Source organism: Pseudorasbora parva, chromosome 1 (assembly GCF_024679245.1).
Source record: "Pseudorasbora parva isolate DD20220531a chromosome 1, ASM2467924v1, whole genome shotgun sequence".
Classification (NCBI taxonomy): domain Eukaryota; kingdom Metazoa; phylum Chordata; class Actinopteri; order Cypriniformes; family Gobionidae; genus Pseudorasbora; species Pseudorasbora parva.
Window position 1 is genome coordinate 20939244 of NC_090172.1, and position 20572 is coordinate 20959815.

The 20572-nt window shown below is 42.9% G+C and overlaps 1 protein-coding gene across 6 annotated transcripts in view; it reads left to right on the forward strand.

Annotated features, from left to right (window-relative positions):
• The window catches only part of LOC137061404 (B-cell scaffold protein with ankyrin repeats-like), a 145747-nt gene that overhangs the window by 36121 nt on the left and 89054 nt on the right, over positions 1-20572 (forward strand). For 4 of the 6 annotated variants that reach the window (XM_067432466.1, XM_067432465.1, XM_067432464.1 and 1 more), the window contains exons 3-5: positions 704-819; positions 3227-3365; positions 13680-13822. In XM_067432466.1, coding sequence (XP_067288567.1) covers positions 704-819; positions 3227-3365; positions 13680-13822 — 398 coding nt within the window. Of the gene's footprint in view, positions 1-19; positions 120-703; positions 820-3226; positions 3366-13679; positions 13823-20572 lie in introns of those variants that run through there. The other 2 variants (XM_067432586.1, XM_067432501.1) reach the window with 2 other exon arrangements.

Genomic DNA, 20572 nt, shown 5'->3' on the forward strand with positions numbered 1-20572 from the left:
CTCACTATCTTCCATTGTAGAAAAGTGAAGATGGACTGCATTTATATGTCTGAAGAATGAAGAATATGTCTGAATGTGGCACTGACATCTTGTGTGGACTTCAGACATGCGTCTGCTAAGTAGAGAATTCCCTACCATGACAATCTGAATGATTTAGCTGGAGTATAGTGTATATAATATTGGAGTGTCTATTCACACTATAAGAGCAAATAGCCTGCCTTGTTGGCAAGTGCTATTCGCACTAGCTCAGCCTAACAATGCCTATTGGTGCCAAACAAGTGTAAATTTAATAATAATATTGCTAAGGTATAGGGGAACAACTTGAAGACATTTTAAAAAGAATAAGAGGTCACTAGAGAGGAGATTCACTAGAGAAGTCAACATAAAATAGAAGTTGAAAATTTGTTTTGTCCTTATTGTGACAAGTGAAACAGAATCTCAAACAAGAAAAAAAAGTAGGGTGGGGCTATGTCAATTTTGATTTCATGCAAACTTTAAATTCTGAAATAAAATGATTCTACAGTTTAGAACAAGTCAATGTTCTATACAGTTCACTTATTTGTTGTATTTGATAGAGCTTGCTGGTAAGCCACCCCAAAAACTATTTAAGTCTAAGATGTTTAAGAAATATCAGGCCTGTCACTGTAAGAATCTACCTCAGCTTGTATCAGCAAAAGTTCATTAATACAGCATGTTCCTCCAGGTGGACAGGCAGCAGCAGTGGATGGGAGATCAGTCCAAGTAGAGAAGAAACTGTCTAGTGGTGCTACTGTATCTAATCAGACTTTATTGGTCCTACCCAGTCGAGTACCATGTGGGGTGAGACACATATCTTTTTTTTTTTTCTCTCTCTCTCTCTCTCTCTCTCTCTCTCTCTCTCTCTCTTTCTTTTATTTACTTTCTTGTTGACAATTCACTGAATCCTGAAATATTTTCAGCTAGTAATATTCCTATTTCCTGGACATTTCCCCCCAAAATGAAAATTCTGAAAATGGATATTTCCCCCCAAAATGAAAATATTGACATTTTAAACCCATAATACATTTGATTATCATCAAAACAGAAATGAAGACATTTTTAATATAACCTGAGAGATTTTATATTTATTACGCTTTATAAAGTTAATAAAGACATTTGCTGCGTCTGAAAATCATATACTGTGTATAGTTGTCACGGTCACCAATTTAGTCATCTATCACACAGTCACCTATCCCAGAATCCTTCCTTTATCTAACCTGCACTCCTTCAGCCATCACCCGCACCTGTTTCTCATCTGCACCATCATGAAGCCTGCTACATTAGCACACACCTCCTCTTACATCATTGTCCAGGACTACTGACCTGGGCCGGTATTTATCAAGCTTCTCAAAGTGCTATTTTAGTCTTAAGTGCTGAAAATTCATGAAATTTACTCCTACTTTTCAAACTTAAGTATAAAAGCAAGTTATCAAATTTCTTAAAGCAAAGAACTCTCTTACTCTCCCAGTTATTTAAGACAGCTCGAGAGGTCTCTCAAGTGGTTAGGAGTTGCCAGTAGGGGCTTGTGATGGCGCTATGGAGACAGAGACATGCGCAAATCTTTCAATAGAGGGAGAATTTGTTCTAAATGTTTGACGACAAATAGTTAATCAAACAGTATCGTTTGGACTTAGCAGACATCACCTTTTTCAGCGCTGGTTAATGTTGGGTTTTATAAAAAAAAAAACATTCGAGTAATTCAGCTAGCAGTAGCGATCGCTTCTTCCTCCTGCCATGTCGGTTTTCTTTTGGAATCCATGGTGGCTGATTATATATATAAAAAAAATCTAGGCTGTCATTTAACAGCACACCAGTTTAAAAAAATTAATTAAATGGATGAAAACATGTTTATCTTTAATTTAAAATGTGTATATTATAATGTATTCTCTTGAAAACTCTTTATTGTCAAATGTGTATTGGATGTAAACTCCTCTTAGGAATTTCACCATTAAATGTGAATTTATCTGAGAATATTCTTAAATAAGGGCATCTATTCAGTGATTGGTTCATGCCTATGACATCATCCAAAATCCCGTTTGTGGCACAGCAAAGTGTTGTAAATCCACTCTAAGACTAGCACTTAAGATTTAGTCCTACACTTTACTTAAAGTATGATTGGGATGCTTGATAACTAACTTTTAAGCGCAGCTTTGAGCCAATAATTTTTTTACTCTCAAGTCAATTCTTAGCAGTGTTCTTGTGAGTAATTCTATGTTCTATGTGAGTAATTCTATGTAATGTTTGATAAATACTGGCCCTGATCTCCAGCGCTCTCTCCAGTGCCTCCGCTTCCTTCGTGTATCCTACTGGAAACCATACTCACCATTCACAGCAATGTGTGTGCAATCATCCATCCATCAATGCCTGTTCTGCTCTGAGCCATTAATGAACATCAGTGTTATCATACCTCTTGTCTTAGTTGGCACTCCGTAAAAACAGTTGTTAACATTTGATTAGTGTGTGTTACATTTGGTTTGAAACCTACTTTGGGACCATAACAAAGTGTTTTAACTGACCTGCAGCATCTGTTGCATCACTTCACCTCCATTAACAAATCCTATCCCATTGCCTCATGGGATAGTAATGTATCTGTCAAATGAGCACTTCAGAATCTCATTGGATGTCATCAGGGTACTTTTCACCTGTTTTATGAACACTTTGAATTCGGACATAATAATATTCTCACAGTTTTTTGCCTACTATATAATATGGAAATAAGCATTTTTGGACACTGCTATATGTGTGTCAAAGAAACACGTGAGTGACTTTACAATGTCCGCATGCACTTTTTGAAGCTTGAACGTTTTCTAATCTCTCAAGTTTCATTAAAAATATGTTGACTGATGATCAAATATAATATTTTATTATAAACTATTTAAGCATTTATTTTTAATAATTTAGGCAACCATACTAAAACTGCACTAGCAGTATTGTGTACATATCAATCCTGAACACTCAAAAATTGTTTGGTTGCGATGTTCCAGAAATGCTTCTATTATGTACCTTACAAATCATTCATAGCCAGTCTATCAGTCAAGGACAGATAGAGTATGTGCTTTTAAATTGTCACTAAAGCAGGTTCATACAGCTGGGCCTGAATTCTGCAAGCACTCTGTTTGTGAATGCTTAACACTGCCATATAACTGAGCTAGAGCTCTTCAAATTGTGTAGGTTATAATGAATATTGCCATGTTGTGCGTTTTAACAGAATCCAGGGAAGATATTCATTCTTCTGCAGGAGATCATGGCTGGCAAAGATGCAGAGGTGGAGTTCAGTGGGAACAAGAAACAAGTGAGAGTAAAGCCTGTGAATTGGAATGAGAGCACACTGAGTGTCACTGCACCTGGTAAGATAGCCTATTTTTTTTTTTTTTTGAATGAATTAAAGGGTTTAGAAAATAGTATGGTTGCAGCTCTAATCTGCTAAATGTGACTATGCTGCATGACAATATTAAGATATTATAAATATTAATATTATGATTTTCTATAAAGCTTTTTTGAAACAAGGAGTATTGTGAAAAGCACTACAAATACATTTGATTTGACTTGGCATTTTAAAGGTATAGATGCCACAAAATGAAAACTGATAGTATTGTTAACCCCTTACTCACCATAATGTCATTCCAAACCTGTATGAATTTCTTGTTCTCATTCTTTTCCATGCCATTACAGTGAATTGGAGGGTCATTCTATAATTAGGGGTGGATTTGGAAGTTGACAATGTGAAGAAAATAAATTTTATTTTTTTCCCCAAAACACAAACAGGACTGTACATAAAACCCTTAAAATCAAGTACTTATTTTATTAGCCAAACTCAGGGTTAATTGGTTGTGGATTTCTTTTCCACCAAAAAATGTTAGATACTATATTCCAGTCAAATATGTAACTGACAAAATAAGTATTTGTTTATAGCTTGGATAATACCTACAATTTAAATAGTCACCTGCCTGACAGATTATGTATCAATTAATCAATCAAGCAAGCAACTTTATTTATATAGCGCTTTTACAATGATGATTGTTTCAAAGCAGCTTCAGTGTTAAACAGGACAATATTGCAACAAAATATTGTAAAATAATATATGTATAGTATAATATGTATACACTTACAAAATGTTTTAATCCTTAACACTTTATGGAAAAAATATTTAATAGTATAATACCTCTCTATTTTCACAAAAGCAGTTAAATAGTACTAACATTTTCTCAAACAAGTCAAATAAAAAAACAGCAATTTATATGCTTATTTGGAAGAAAAATAGCTTAATGGACAAACCTGATGATCTCAAAACACTAAACATGTTGTACAGTAGGCAACTGGGTATTTAAAAAATTTAAAACTCAGCAGTAACAAAGTTGACCACATGGAAATATAGTTGACAAAGGTAACACAGTTGATTGGACACGAGAAAGTTTAACTTTGTTTAGTTCCTGTCCTAGGCTGTGTCCAGAATCGCTCCCTATAGGGCACTGTTTGAAGGGACAGGTCATTTGTAGGTGTGTCCGAAATTATTGTGGACGTTATTGAGGGAACTCATTCAATCCCACAATGCACCGCAATAACAAGTGTACAACTTATATACACTTAACAGCTACCCATAATGCACTGTGATAGCCTTGCACTGAATAAATTCCCACCTCTCACCAGAAAATATTGACCGCAGCTGAATCCTCCATTCAGCCATTTTTCAAACCGCACTGGTCCAGTGTAATATCATTCTGGTGTAAATTAATTATTAAATTGTTTAATTATGGTTTATACATGCTAGTTTCCATGGTAGAGTTCAAGATAAATCTTTGGCCTACTATTGGAGCTGCCAGTTTGCTATGTTTCAAATAATTACTAAACAGCAAGCAGAAATTGTTTCATTTTCATTCACTCCTTCTAGTGGACTATAGTGGAGTAATGCAAGGAATAGTGGAGGGTATAGATTTTGGATTTTGGATTTTGTGGATTTTGAACACAGCATCTGTTTGCCTTGCTGCCTTGTTTGTTTCCATAACAACCTAACAACAATGAAGGTATTTTTGGTGCAAAACAACTAAACACGTGTGAGAGTAAAATTTGAAGCTGTAGAGCAGTGTTTCTTAACCAGTGGGTCGTGATAATTTTAGATAATTTTATAGGGGGTCGCGAGACTTTCCATGCGTTCTCCCATTTTAGAATTTCGTATGTTGAATCATTATTGCCGTAACTTTCTAACACTGATTCTAAACTGTCGCAAACGTCTCTTATTGGACAAGGTCCTACTCTCTTTACGCAAACGTTTTACCCCATTGCTTGGTAACGACAGCAAGCTCGAGATGCCAGACCTATAATGTACGCAGCCATGGCCTGTTAGCTTGAGACCTGAATTCCTTCTGGATTCAAACCAGACACGAATATCCAGAACTCGCCAAGGGAAAGACACGGCCTCGCCGTAGGGGGCCGTACCATTGAGAATACACATATGGGACCATCATGGGGGTCACTACATATGGAACCCAGCCTAACACAAGTTCCACACTGCATATAAGTGTTAGACCTGCTGCGGGTTGCGGAGGACTCGACAGGGTTCGCCATTCTGGGGAAATCGACTGGAGCATATAAGCGTACGGATCCGTTCCATGAGGAAGGGAGTGGCGCAGCAAGCCGACACTAGAACGGGCACTTCGGTGCTACCGACTATGACAAGTGAGTACTCGGGAAGATATCGGTTCTACATGTAGGCTATAAAATCTAGCAAACGTGTTGGGTGTCGCCCAGCCCGCAGCTCTACAAATAACTGTCAGCGAGGTGCCACGAGCCAGCGCCCAGGAAGAGGCTAGACCCCTGGTGGAGTGGGCTCTAATCCCGAGCGGGAAGGGCACGTCTTGGGACTCATAAGCCAAGACAATGGCATCCACTATCCAGTGGGCCATCCTCTGCTTGGAGACAGCCTTTACCTTCTCCTGTCCTCCGTAACAGACGAAGAGCTGCTCTGAGTTCCTTAAACTTTGCGTTCTGTCCACATACGTCCGAAGTGCTCGGACAAGACAGAGAAAAGCCAGGGCTGGGTCTGCCTCCTCAAAAGGCAGTGCTTGCAGGTTCACCACCTGGTCCCGGAAGGGAGTGGTGGGAACCTTGGGCACGTATCCAGGCCGGGGTCTCAGGATTACGTGAGAGTAGTCCGGCCCGAATTCCAGGCACGATTCGTCGACCGAAAATGCCTGCAGGTCCCCTACCCTCTTGATAGAGGCCAATGCAGTCAGGAGTACTGTCTTTAGAGGCAGAATGTTTAACTCCACTGACTGCAAAGGCTCAAAAGGAGGTCTCTGAAGTGCACTGAGCACCAGAGACAGGTCCCAAGAAGGTATAGAGGGGGTGCGAGGCAGATTTAATCTCCTCGCGCCCCTCTGGAACCTGACGAACCTGTGGCAGACCACCTAGAACCTCCGTGTCCCATCCAGGGACCAGACATGGAGTTTCCACAGGTCTGGACGCGGGTGCCAGAGGGTGCCCCGTCCCTGAGTCAGGAGGTCCTTCCTCAGAGGAATGGGCCAAGGAGGTGCTGTCGCAAGGAGTACTAGTTCCGAGCACCAGTATGGCGCCACCAACAGGACCTGCTCCTTGTCCTCCCTGACCTTGCACAGAGTCTGTGCAAGAAGGCTCACTGGGGAAAACACATATTTGCGTAGGCCCCGGGGCCAACGGTTTGCCAGCGCATCCGTGCCGAGGGTCCCCTCGGTCAGGGAATAAAGCAACTGGCAATGGGCCATGTCCGGGGCGGCAAACATGTCTACCTGTGCGGCCCCGAAGAGATCCCAAGTCAGAGAGTCTCCACTCTCCCGGAAGCACTGGCTGCCGTGGGGGCTCGTCGGCCGCACGATTGAGCCGGCCCGGAATGTGAGTGGCACAAAGTGACCTCAGATACTTCAGACTCCGTAACAGGAGGTGGCGGGCGAGTTGCGACATGCGACGGGAGCGTAGACCACCCTGTTTGTTGATGTACGCTACAACCGCAGTGCTGTCCGTATGGACCAGAACATGCTTGCTCTGGAGCGGCATCTTGACGCGGCTCAGGGTAAGACGAACTGCTAACAACTCTAGGCAGTTGATGTGCCATTGCAGTTGAGGCCCGTTTGCAGACCTGAAACCGCAAGCCCGTTGTACGTGGCACCCCAGGCGGTGGATGAGGCATCCGTGGAGACAATTGGTTACCCGGATACCTGTTCTAGGGGCACTCCCGCCCGTAGAAACACAGGGTCCGACCACGGGCTGAAGGTTTGGTGGCACCTCGGTGTAACTAAGACACGGAGGGATCCGCTGTGCCACGCCCACCTCGGGACTTGGCCGTGTAGCCAGCATTGAAGTAGTCTCATATGGAGCACCCTGAGCGGCATGACCGCCGCTCCAGATGCCATATGCCCCAGGAGCCTCTGAAATTGTTTCAGTGGGACCGCTGTCCTGCATTTGAACGAATTCAAGCAGTTCAACACCGACTGGACGCGCTCCTCGGTGAGGCGCGCTGTCAGGGCGACCGAATCTAGCTCCATACTGAGAAAAGGGAACCTCTGCATCGGGCAGGGTTTGCTCTTCTTCCAGTTGACCTGAAGCCCCCAATGGCTGAGGTGCTCGAGCACCATAAGCCCGAAGGGTGGGACCTCGTACTAATATGCTCGTTCGTCGAACACAGAGCGTAGAAACGGTCTGTGTCGCAGGAGAATCGAGATATGAAAGTATGTGTCCTTCAGGTCGATCTCTGCAGACCAATTTTGGGGACGGATGCATCTGAGGATGCGTTTCTGCATTAACGTTCTGAACGGTAGCCTGTGAAGGGACCGATTCGAGAACTGCAGGTCCAAGAATGGCCGTGACCCGCTGCTTTTCTTGGATACAATGAAGTACAGGCTGTAAAAGCCGGTCTTTATATCAGCTGGAGGGACCAGCTCGGTCGCGTCCTTCGCCAGTAGAGGACTGCGATCCCTGCCTGAAGCACCAGGGCGCGCTTCTTCAACACAGAAGTGAAGTGAACGCCCCCTGAGCTTGGAGGGACGCCGGGCAAACTGAATCGCATAGCCAAATCTGATGGTGCGCATGAGCCAGTGGGATGGGTTGGGGAGCGCTAGTCAGGCCCCCAGCGACTGCACCAGCGGGACTAACGGCACTAGTGGGGACGCCCCCTGCTGTCAATTGGAGAGGTGCCTGAGGGTGACAAGGCATGAAAGCCTCGAACACCGCCAAGTGTGCTGTTTTGGCACCCAGAGATTTTGAAAAATGCTCTTTTTGTGAAGTTTTATACAGTACAGATGTAATTGTCACAAAGGAGCCCCCCGGTCCTCCTCCGGGGGGAGGAAGTGGTGCTGCTGCCACTTCCTGTCGAGCAGGATCTCTGGTGGCCCGTCTCAGGGTCTCTTACAACGGGGCTTGCCACCTGGTTTGGCAGCGGCCTGAGCGGCCTGATGTTCATTGGCCCATTTTCTATATCTCGAAGCTGATAGGGGCTCCCAGAAGTGATCCCAATTCGTCGGTCTAAGTCCGTTGTACGTCAAACGTGACCGACTGAAAGGGAACAAAAAGCAGGAATAGACTGAAAACAGCTAGTTTGAGTGCAACACTACGAGTGGCCCTTTCCCCAATTCCACAGCGTCTGGATATCATATGCACTGATTAGTTTATGCACTGTGAACTAACATGAACAAACCATGAACAGCTGTATGAACTAGCCTAGGTCTAAAATGTATGTTATTTATATATACAAAATATTAAAAAAATTATAAAAAAAGTGGGTCGCAGTAGGCAAAAGGTTGGGAAAAATTTTTTCCTACAAACCCAACACAACACTCACACCTTTAAACATTCTTCACTGCAGGTGCACATATCGTATTCTACGAATCACACATGAAGAAACTCATACACATTTTTGCTGCAGTGGAAATGGTGCAAAACACAGTCACATGCCCGTATCAAAAATGTGAAGTTTCAGACAAATATTGCACATCCGCGAATTAACAAAGTCAAAGTCAAAGTCAAATTTATTTCATCCATAAAAATGGAAATTACAGTGCTTACGCCCACTATCATACTCACTTACACACTACAAAATAATAATATGTTAACATTAAATACACACACATATAGCTAAAAAGTTCTAATGTACTTTTATATAGTTAAACGTAGTACATAGTTAAATGTACATTTATAGTGCTCATTGTGCTGTCTAACTGCTTGTGGTATGAAAGAGAGAGCATATCATTTAGTGGGTCTTAGAAGCCACTGTGCTTCGTAACCATGGTGTCAAAACAAGCATAGAGAGGATGACAAGAGTCCTGTATAATTTTAGTTGCCATTTTATCTAGGCATTCATAGAATATGCTATCAATTGTAATCGTCAGCCCAGCCATTTTTCCTGCCTTTTTGTTCAGTTTATCAATCATATCCTTTTCAGGAAGCCCTGCATTTCCACCCCATCCCACAACACAGTAGCTCCACACACTACATATGACAGACATAATAAACATTTTCATTACATCAGAATTAACATTAAAAGACTGCAACTTCCTCATACAATACAAGTGTGGACTTAATTTGTCCAGCAGTGATGAAATATGACCAGTCCTTGTCAACTTATCATTAAAAACAACCCCTAAGTATATGTATTCAGTCTTTCTACAGTTGCCCCTTTAATTTCCACTGCCACATGTTCTCTCTCATTTCTTCTAAAGTCAATCACTAAATATTTTGTTTTCTTGACATTGAGCTCCAGAAAGTGACTGTCACAAAACGCAACAAAAGCCTTTATCTCTTTTCTGTAGTGGCTGTCATTATCCTGTTCAATTAGACCTAGTAGACAGGTGTCATCAGAAAATTTCACTACTTGGCAACTTGGATGCTGTGGACGATAATCTGCCGTCTAAATAGTAAATAAGAATGGTGATAGAACTGTTCCTTGGGAAGAACCTGTATTTGTGGTGATTTTTCCTGACTGTATGCTTGAGTTCAACTCGACAGATTGGGTTCTGTTCAAAAAAACCCTGGAACCTATATATTTATGAGCTTTTCAACCATTATATGTGGTATATAAAATTTTAACGCAACGCCCACAAGTGTCCAGGTGTGTATAAATATGGTCCAGTTCAAAAACAATAGCATCTTCTGCCCCCCTTTCTTTATGGTATGCAAACTGGCAAGGATCAAGATATTTCTCCACATATGGCTTTAAGTTATTTAAAACTATTTTTTCACACACTTTCATGGCAACCAAGGTGAGGCCCACCGGTCTCAGGTCATTCATACACTCCACTGCTTTCTTTTTGGGTACCAGTATGATACAGGATTCCTTCCATAAATCAGGCAAAACATTAGCAGAAAAACAATAATTAAACAACGTAGAGAAGATACTGGCTATCTGAAAAGCACAGCTTTTCAGCTTTCAGTACTTAAGGTGTAAGCCCATCAGGACCTGCCGCTTTGGTGGCCTTCAACTTTCTAAACATATTATACACCTCATGCTCATAAGTTTGAAGGGTATATTCTCCTTCTGGGGTGTTGATTAACTGGTCTCTAAGACTAGTTATTTCATTAGAAAAGTCAATTTTATTAAATCTATTATAAAAGCTATTTAACTAATTTGCATATTCCATAGACCTGTTTAGTTGGTACCTTTCAGGCTTCCCTTTGCCTACATATCCACTCATTAGCTTCATACCTTCCATACCTTCTTCATGTCATTCTCTTTAAATTGGTTTTCTACTTCCATTTATATTTATACCTATATTTCTCCTTATTTATTTCCTTTCTAAGTTCTTTTTGGGCCAATTTTGATGACTCTTTGTCCCCCCTAGCAAAAACTTTTCTCTTTTCCTTATTATCCTTCTAATCTCATCATTCATCCAGGGTTTGCAATTTGCATACAGCTTGACCCTTTTCTGTGGGACAACCACATCATTGCAAAAATTTAAGTATCCGCAAACAGACTCAGTAAATTTATTAATGTCCCTTTCAGTATTCTCAAAAACAGCCCAATCTGTTCTTTTAAATACATCCTGCAATCTCTCGATCGCATAATCAGTCATCTTATTCACTGTGATCCTCTTCTGTCTCTGTACCAGCGGGATGTATTTGGGGCATAGCAGCACCAGGTTATGGTCGGCTTTGCCTAAACTTGGCAACTTTCGGGACACATATGCATCCTTGACTTTGGTGTAACAGTAGTCGAGGATTGATTCCCCCACCTGGTGTTGTATTTAACGTGTTGATAATAATATGACCCACTGGTCTTTACTGCGCAATGATTGAAGTCCCCAGTTATCATCACAAATGCATCCGGGGATGCTGATTCGATCCTGTGCACGGCCTCCTGTATTTCCTCGGCCGCTTCCTTAGAAGCATTCGTGTGTGGCACATACACCGCCACCAGGACCACGTGTGAAAATTCACAAGGGATGTAATATGGGTGTATGTTGACAGTCAGTATTTCGGCATTTGGAGAGTATGTATGTGATTTGATAGACGTATTGTTTGGGTGGCAATAATCCTCATTAATGTAAACCATAAGTCCTCCCCCTCCTTGCTTTCCCGAATCCGCTGTTCTGTCCTCCCGAAAAACTTTAAATCCATTGATCTCAACTAGTTCATCAGTATGATATCCCGCAAGCCATGTTTTAGTAATTGCCATCAAACTTATGGATTTGAATTCATGCAAAAACATAACATTTGCTCTCAGTTCATCCATTTTGTTCCCGAGCTACGGTACATTGCCCATGTTCAAAGACGTAATATACGGCCGTCATTTCCGTGATTTAAGCCTCTTTAAAACTCCCCCAGATTTACCACTTCTGCACCTTCTTATCTCTTTCGGGATCTCTCGGAAATCTGTCAAGGTGCCCATTGTACTCTTCCGTGTTTCCAGGGAAGCTCCAATCTCTCTTAGTTCCGCAATTGAGTAACAAAATCCCAAAGCCGAGCACTCACAATTATCCAAAGACTGCAGTAGGTAAAAACAGAGCAGCGACAATAAGCACTTATTAATGTCCATTGTAGCGTCTAAAAAATAGCAAATTTTGAGCATAGAAATACAGGGGATAGCGAGGTCTGCCACAGGAGCAGCGACCGGAATCGGAATTTATGAATTAATAATAATAATTTAATAACATGTGAATCCATGCAATGAGAGTTGAACACTTGTAGAATATCTGGTCACAAATGAATTACTTTTCTTGGATATTAAATAAGGAATAGATATATGTATTCATATATATTTTTACACTTAAAAAAATTGTTTAACAATTTTATTTTCAAATTCTGGTGGATTCCAAGTATTTGGGCAATAACAAAAGTTCATCTCAATACTTTGTTATACCCCCTTTGTTGGCAGTGACAGAGGTCAAACGTCTCCACAAAGTTTTTACACACTGTTGCTGGTAGCTTGGCCCATTCCTCCATGCAGATCTACTCTAGAGCAGTGATGTTTTGGTGCTATCGATGGACAATACAGAATTGGAACTCTCTCTAAAGATTGTCTATGGGGTTAAGATCTGAAGAATGGCTAGACCACTCCAGGACCTTGCAATGCTTCTTACAAAGCCACTCCTTCATTGCCTGGCTGGTGTGTTTGGGATCATTGTCATGCTGAAAGACCCAGCCACGTTTTATCTTCAGTGGCCTTCGTGATGGAAGGAGGTTTTTACCCTAAAACTCACGATACATGGCCCATTCATTCTTTCCTTTACACGGTCGTCCTGGTCCCTTTGCAGAAAAAAACAACGCCAAAGCATACTGTTTCCACCCTCATGCTTCACAGTAGGTATAGTGCAACCCAGGATTTATTCTCCTCCAAACACGATAAGTTGAGTTTTTACCAAAAATGTATATTTTGGTTTCATCTGACCTTATGACATTCTCCCAATCCTTTTCTAGATCATCCAAATGCTCTCTAGCAAACTTAAGACGGGCCCGGACATGTATTGGCTTAAGCAGGGGGACATGTCTGGCACTGCAGGATTTGAATCATTTGCCAGCGTAGTGTGTTACTGATGGTAGCCTTTGTTACGTTTTGTTCCCAGCTCTCTGCAGGTTAGTCACTTGGTCCCCCCATGTGGTTCTGGGATTTTTGCTCACTGTTCTTGTGATCATTTTGACCCCACGGGGTGAGACCTTGTGTGAAGCCCCAGATCAAAGGGAGATTATCAATGGTCTTGTATGTCTTCCATTTTCTAATAATTGCTCCCACAGTTGATTTATTCAAACCAAGCTGCTTACCTATTGCAGATCCAGTCTTCCCAGCCTGGTGCAGGTCTACAATTTTGTTTCTGGTGTCATTTGACAGCTCTTTAATCTCGGTCATAGTGGAGATTGGAGTCTGACTGTTTGAGGTTGGGGACAGGTGTATTTTATACTGATACTACATTAATACAGCTAATGAGTGGAGGGCAGAGAAGCCTTTTAAAGAAGAAATTACAGGTCTGTGAGAGCCAGAAATCCAGGATTTTTTTTAATCTGTCTCTCATAGTTTTAGTGTACCTATGATGAAAATTACAGGCGTCTCTTATCTTTTTAAGTGGAAGAACTTGCACAATTGGTGGTTGACTAAATGCTCCCCCCCCCTCTGTATAGACCTCCAGGAGTAGGATTGGACACCTCTGATATATAGTATTCATATTATTCATATTATTCTGGTGTTAATATAATCTTTTGTTTTTCAGATTTTACTGCTGGAAAGGTGATTGTGACACTTTACAGTAAAGGCTTGTTTAAAGGAAATGCCAGTTTAAAATACTACACCATCATGGGAGATATTGCCCAATCCCTGCAGCAGGCTGCAGATCCTGTGAAGTTTATGTGCCAGGTAACCACATGTCAGTTGTGTCTTATTGTAAATTGGCTTTTAATCTGTTATACATTTTTAACCCACATGCTTAAGGTCCGGGTATTATAGGCCCTGCCATTATTAACAGTCATGTCTGCACAGCTTTATTAGTATACTCAACACAGATGAACGCAGATGGATGAGATCGAAACATACAATTCAACTGCTTTTTTATACTCTACCAAATATCAGAGGGCAGCACTAATTCATGTCAGTTACAGCATATTCACTTGGAAGGATAGAAAAATAAAAGTAGCTGCTCAGTCATAACCGCCACTGCATGCACATTTTAGAACAAGAACCGAAACAAGCCAATCAGAGAAACATTTATTTCTAAAGCACATTTTACAAAAAGGCAGTGCTGACCAATGTGCTGTAAATTATGACAGAATAAAACAATAAAATGTATAACACACTGACAAGAATACACTTAAATTAATAAAACTTCATTGATCCAAATGTAAATAAAGACAAAACGTCTTCTGGTAGTGAAGGAGATTTGTAAAATATTGTGGGGCCTGGCCATTTAACTCCTTATACACATATAAAAAATGTAACACCATATTCAAGTAGTGCACAACACAATGAAATTTAAAAAGCAAATATAAGTTCACAACACAACAAAAAAGCCACAACACAATGTAATCAAGTCACAATGCAATGAAATCAAGCCATAACACAACGCAAATGCTCACAACCCCTAGCAGGCACTGGGAGTGCGGTAAAGTTAGTTCAGTCAATCATGTTCGACGTATGAATTAGGATCTGTTTTCAGAGACCAATATACTTTGAGTGATTAAAAACAAGCCAATGGACATTGGCATCTGCCGTCACTATGTTAAGCCCCACCCACGACTCTAGATGTGACTACGAATCACGATGTGATTGGCCTGACCAGAGTTTGGTTTTTACAGCTCAGAACTGTATTGAGAGTTGCTAGACGATACTCGCAGCATTAAATTTGCTGCCACTATTGTGCGTCTAGTTCCCTTTCAGTCGGTCACTACGACGTACGTCGTGACCGACGAATTGGGATCACTTCTGGGAGCCCGTATTAGCTTCGAGATATAGAAAACGGGCCAATGAACATTGGCGTGCGTGCTTTGCATATCGCACCCCGTCCCGCTGTGTGGATGTAGTGACAATGGGAGATGGTAGTGAGTTAATAATTAACCATATGACTGGAAGACCAGAGCACAGATAATCACGTATCCTGGGATGATGTACACCCTAAAGTCCCTTGTATTGCAACTATACTACTAATTAACTGATGAGGCGCCACATTATAATCCCCAAAGAAAGGATTTTGTGTGTTGAAGTCCTGGACACCTCAGGCCTTTTGGGCTGCAGCATACACGTCACCCGAACAACCCCCCTGCGTTCGACCTCTGACCCATACTCACACACATACACAGAGAAACTGCTCTGAGAACACACAGATCAGCAATATATGGACATTTAGATTAAATTACCTCTTCAATGTACCAAATATATTATTTTTTATTGATGTAATGTCTTTATATTATGTTTTGAAGTAACTTGGATGTTTACTGCATGTAAAATCAAATTCTGTAGGCTAGTAACTGTAAATTCTGTATCTCTGCATTCTTGAATGTCAATACTGTCATGCATGGTATCACTGAAATCGCGAATGCCCGACGCCAACGAATTCTGTATTTAAATATGCCACAAATGGCATCAATATGAAACTATACACTTTCCGGGAAAAGAAAGAAAAATGGGCTCCTAATACATCACCCATTTTAGTTTGAGTCACGAGGAAGTTGGGGCTTTCAATAAGAACAAAGGGAGTCTTGTAACTCACTCATCTCCTCATTGAATAATCTCAGCCTATCTCATCTATAAAATTTAGACCCACAATGACTCTTTGCGAGCACCTTCCGCCAAAGAGAGACCCGCGCTTCCGCGCTTCCAACTTGAGAGATGGGATGAAGAGATGGCACTTTTCCGCCACTCTGAAGAGATGAACGATTGAGCACGAGAGCGAGCAAGGAGAGACGGGCAAACCTGCCCGACAGACACGCCCAGCAATCGCGCCCGGAAAACTCCTCCAAGAACTCCATCCGAGCTTCACTGCCTTAAAGAGACTGAGAAACTGCAACAGGCCACACACATAAGAACACTCAAAGCAAGTATTCTATTTCACAATCAAACTGCGTTTAAAGGTTGTCTTGACCATTCCTGTTTACGGGAATAGTATGAATTAAGTTGGGGCCTCTTGGAAAGAACTGCGTGATAAAAGTTGTCTCCATCTCTCTCTCTCTCTCTCTCTCTCTCTCTCTCTCTCTCTCTCTGTGCGCATGCGTGACTGGTGCGAGTGAGTGGAGGGTGCGGGAGTGGAGGGTTATTCCTTGGTTTCAGGAATAATAGGTTGGTTTAGTGATAAGGGGGAGTAGCAAGTTTTCGGTGGCCAGATTTTCTTTCTCTGGCCGCTGCGGCTTTCGTTTGTTTGTAGTCATGGCGTTAGAACAGCTGACGCGTCGTCATGACATTAAGGTTCCCCTCGGGGTGGAGTGCTCCGTTGAGGAGTGTGGCCTCGCAGTTGGAGAAGTTGTTGGATGTAGTTGTATAAAATCTGCATCAAGAATGAATAGTGCTATTGTACTGTTTTTGGAGTCGATTGAGAAAGTTAATCAAGTTGTAGAACAAGGGATTGTGGTAAAAGGGGAATACATTGGAGTGTTTCCGGTTGTAAATTCAGCGAAAAAACGTGAATTATCAAGACATACACAAATAGTGTCAGCAATTAAAAAAATACCACTTGGCTGCAAATCCCCGTTTTTGAAGCATGTTGTATCTTTTCGTAGACAGCTTTTCATGATTCTGAAGGGGGATGTAGAATAACTAAATTTGGCTTTAAAGTTTAAAGTGGAGAGCTTGAAATATGTGATTTTTGCCACAACTGAGACCATGAAGTGTTTTAGATGTGGAGAGACAGGACATCAAGTGCAGTTTTGTCCAAAGCATAATAATGCGGACCAAATTGAGGTTAATAATCAAAATGAGCAGGTCACAAACGAAGTTGAGCCCATTTTAAGTACACAGAAGTCTAGTGAAACTGTAATGGTGGACAAGGATAAAAATACTGAGGTTAATGAGAAGAGTATTGATACTGATTCAAAGACATTGGAGAAGGATTTGATGAAAGAAGTGATTGAAGCCACGACAGACGAGGGCAGTGTAATGATGGAGGATTAAGATATGGTGTTTAAAGTTCCTGTAGTAAAGAGGAAATCGAAACAGAGTGAAAGGAGGACAAAATCAAAAAAACAAGTAATGAGTAGTCAAGGATCAGAAAAAGGAGCAGGGGATAATAGTACAGAGGACTCATCAGCTTCTTCTCTGGCTGGCTTTGGTGAAACGGAGTGGTCAGCTGGTGTGGGGCCTTTGAGTGAGAGGCAGGAGCCAAGCGGGTATACTCTGGAGAAGGTTTAGCGTTTCTTGAACATAACAAAAGGCAAATGAATCGTGGTAATAGATGATTTTTTTTTTCTGATCGAAAACTGTTTATGAAATCAGCATGGGCGTTGATGAGTGAAAGAGGGGATGGAGGGGTAACAAGTCAAGAATTTCATAGATTGAAAAAGTTGGTACAAAAGTTGCGTGCAGAAAAAGTGTGACTGAAATTGTGAGTAAAAAATCAAGTTGATATATTTTTCTTTTTTTTCTTTTTTTGTTTTGAATTTTATGATTAGTTTGTTTTTTATATTTTTTATGATTGACTTGAAGTTTGCTACACTAAATGTAAATGGAGCAAGGTATATTAAGAAAAGGAGTCAATTTTTCCAGTTAATGAAATTCAAAGGTATAGATTTAATGTTTGCTCAAGAAACCCATAGTAATGATTTAAATGAAGTGGATTGGAAAAGTGAATGAGAGGGGGTGGCTGTCCTGAGTCATAAGAATAGTACAAGTGCTGGCGTTGGAGTTTTTTTTTTGCGAAAAAGATTTTGCCAATCTCATATGAGGTCGAAGAAGTAGTGAAACGAAGACTTTTAAAAGTTACATTTAAATATAATACTGCAACTTTTGTTTTAGTAAATGTGTATGCCCCAGTTATGGTAATAGAGAGAATGCTGTTTTTAGAGACACTTTCAAATACAATACAAAATTGTGATCCTGACCATTACCTCCTGCTTGCAGGAGATTTTAATTGCACGATTAATGATAAAGATAGAAATCCTATGGAGCCGCATACAGCTTCTAGGTTGTCCTTGAGTCGTTTGATTTAAACCAATGATTTAGTGCATGTGTGGAGAAATATGAATGATAATACTAGACAATATACATGGTTACAAATAAGGGAGGGTGGGCTCTCAATGGCAAGGTTGGATCGCCTGTATGTTTTTAAACATCAGTTGCAAGTTGTAAAATCATGTTGTATTAATCATGTGTGTTTCTCTGATCATTCTATGGTGATTTCAAGTGTTTTTATACGTTTTCTAAAAGTAAAAAAGTGCCTATTGGATTTTTAATTATGCTTTTTAATTAAGCAGCAATTTCAGGAAGTGTGTTCATCCCTGCCCACGCTACATCACGGGTGGGGATACACACTCTCTCTGTGTTACCTGCTTGGGAGCGCAGAATGCCCAGGCAGCCCTCGAGGGGGCTGCTTGCGAGCATTGCGAGAGACTACCGTTAAGAACGCTGCGCTCCCGCCGGGCACTCTTTTAGGAGGGTGCCTCGGCTCGTGTTCCCCGCGGCTCTGGTCCCGCTGCCGCCGAGGCGGAGCGGAGGCTGCAGTCGTGGGGATCACAATTGGATGTTGCAGAGGGGTTAGAGACGGGCGCTGCCTTATCTCTGCCCTCACCTGCACCATCCAGCGGCTCTTCTCGGGGCATGGAAGCACGCATGTCGGTTTCTTCCCCCCCGAGAGAGTCGCCGGTGCTTCATCTGTCCAGCTCTGAGGAGGTGGACATTGAAAGCATCGAGACTGAAGACTCGCCACTTCAGTCCCCTGCATGCGAGGAGCTCGTTGAGGTTCTGACGCGAGCGGTGGCCAGGCTTAACATCGACTGGCCAACCGAGAGATATGAGGCAGGAAGAAAACGTGCAAGTAAATTAGACGAGAGATTCCTGCCTTCTCGCGCTTCAGAGCCTCAGCGGCGGGGCTTGCCGTTCTTTCACGACTTGCACACTAAGGTGGCAATGGAAGAGACCGGCATCATACCGTGTTTTCAGCCCACAGACTTCGGTCTATAGTAACATCGCTGGGCTGAAACAGTATGGGTATGGGGCGATGCCAAAGGTTGAAGAGACGCTCGCGAGCCATCTCTCGCCTTCCTCGGCATCGTCCCTTAAAGCCCCGTCTTTGCCCACCAGAACCCTAAAAACAACGTCGGCGTTGGTGGGCAAAGCGTACTCGGCAGCGGGTCAGGCGGCTGCATGCCTGCACACTATGGCAATCGTGCAGGCGTACCAGGCTGACCTGCTGAGGGATCTGGACAGTAGCGATGCAGTGGGGGGAGATATTATCACTGAACTACGTTCTTCAGCCGATTTAGCTCTCCGGGCCACCAAGGAGACGGCCAGATATGTGGGCCGCTCTATGGCAGCCCTGGTGGCCACGGAGAGGCACTTATGGTTGAACCCCACTGACATCAAAGAGAGGGAGAAAGCCTTTCTGCTTGATGCGCCGCTTTCTCCTGGAGGCCTCTTCGGTGACGCAGTCCATACTGTCACCGAGAGGTTCCAGGAGTCCAAAAAGCAAGCTGCGGCGCTCAAGCAGTTCCTCCCTCTCAGGGTCCAGGTCCCTGGGGCTGCTGCTGACATCAAGCAGCCCAAGCCGAGTACGAGCGCCTCGCACAGGGCAAAACAAAAACAGAGCGTCGCCACCCGAACTCCCCCTCAGCGCGGGGACGAGGGGCGGCGCTCTCAGACGAGGCCTTCGAGGGGCAGGGCTGATCTGAGGACAGTCCTGATCGCCAAGAAGGCCTCGTCGAAGCGTTCCTGACGCCAGAAGCGTCAGGACGCTGAGGGTGGTTCCCCCCGTAGGGAAACGGTGTTTACCCCTGCCAACGGTACCTGTTTCCCTGCGGCACCCTCTGGAGGCCGCGCTGCCAACCCCGCCACAATGCCGGGGCGGGCCCTTCGGGGGGCCCCCGAGCAGTCAAGTCAGTCGTTCCCTGCCGGTCCGCCGCTTCAGGGCACTGTGCTTGTTGCTCAAAGTACACCAGAGGCCAGCCTCGAGAGGCTGGTTCCCTTAGTAGATTTTCTAGACGGAAACGTGGAAACGTGGAACGTGGAAACGTCTATCAAATATATCTCATTGGGTCCTGCAGATAATCGAAAGGGTGTACGCCGTTCAATTCAAAAGTCGGCCACCTCCTTTCAGCGGTGTCCTACCTACAGAGGTGGGCCCAGAGCAGGCTCTGGTAATGGCACAGGAAGTACAGACACTCCTGCAAAAAGGGGCTATAGAGAGGGTTCCCCCTCCCAGCAGGGAGTCTGGGTTTTACAGCCGTTACTTCATCGTGCCGAAGAAGGATGGGGGCTTACGCCCGATATTAGATCTGCGTCTACTAAATCGCTCGGTGGCCAAGCTCAAGTTCAAGATGCTCACACTCAGACAGATTGTGTCGCAGATCAAACTAGAGGATTGGTTTGTCACCATAGACCTCAAAGATGCGTATTTTCATGGCTCCATCCTTCCACATCACAGGAAGTTCCTCAGGTTTGCCTTTGGGGGAGAGGCATACCAATATCGAG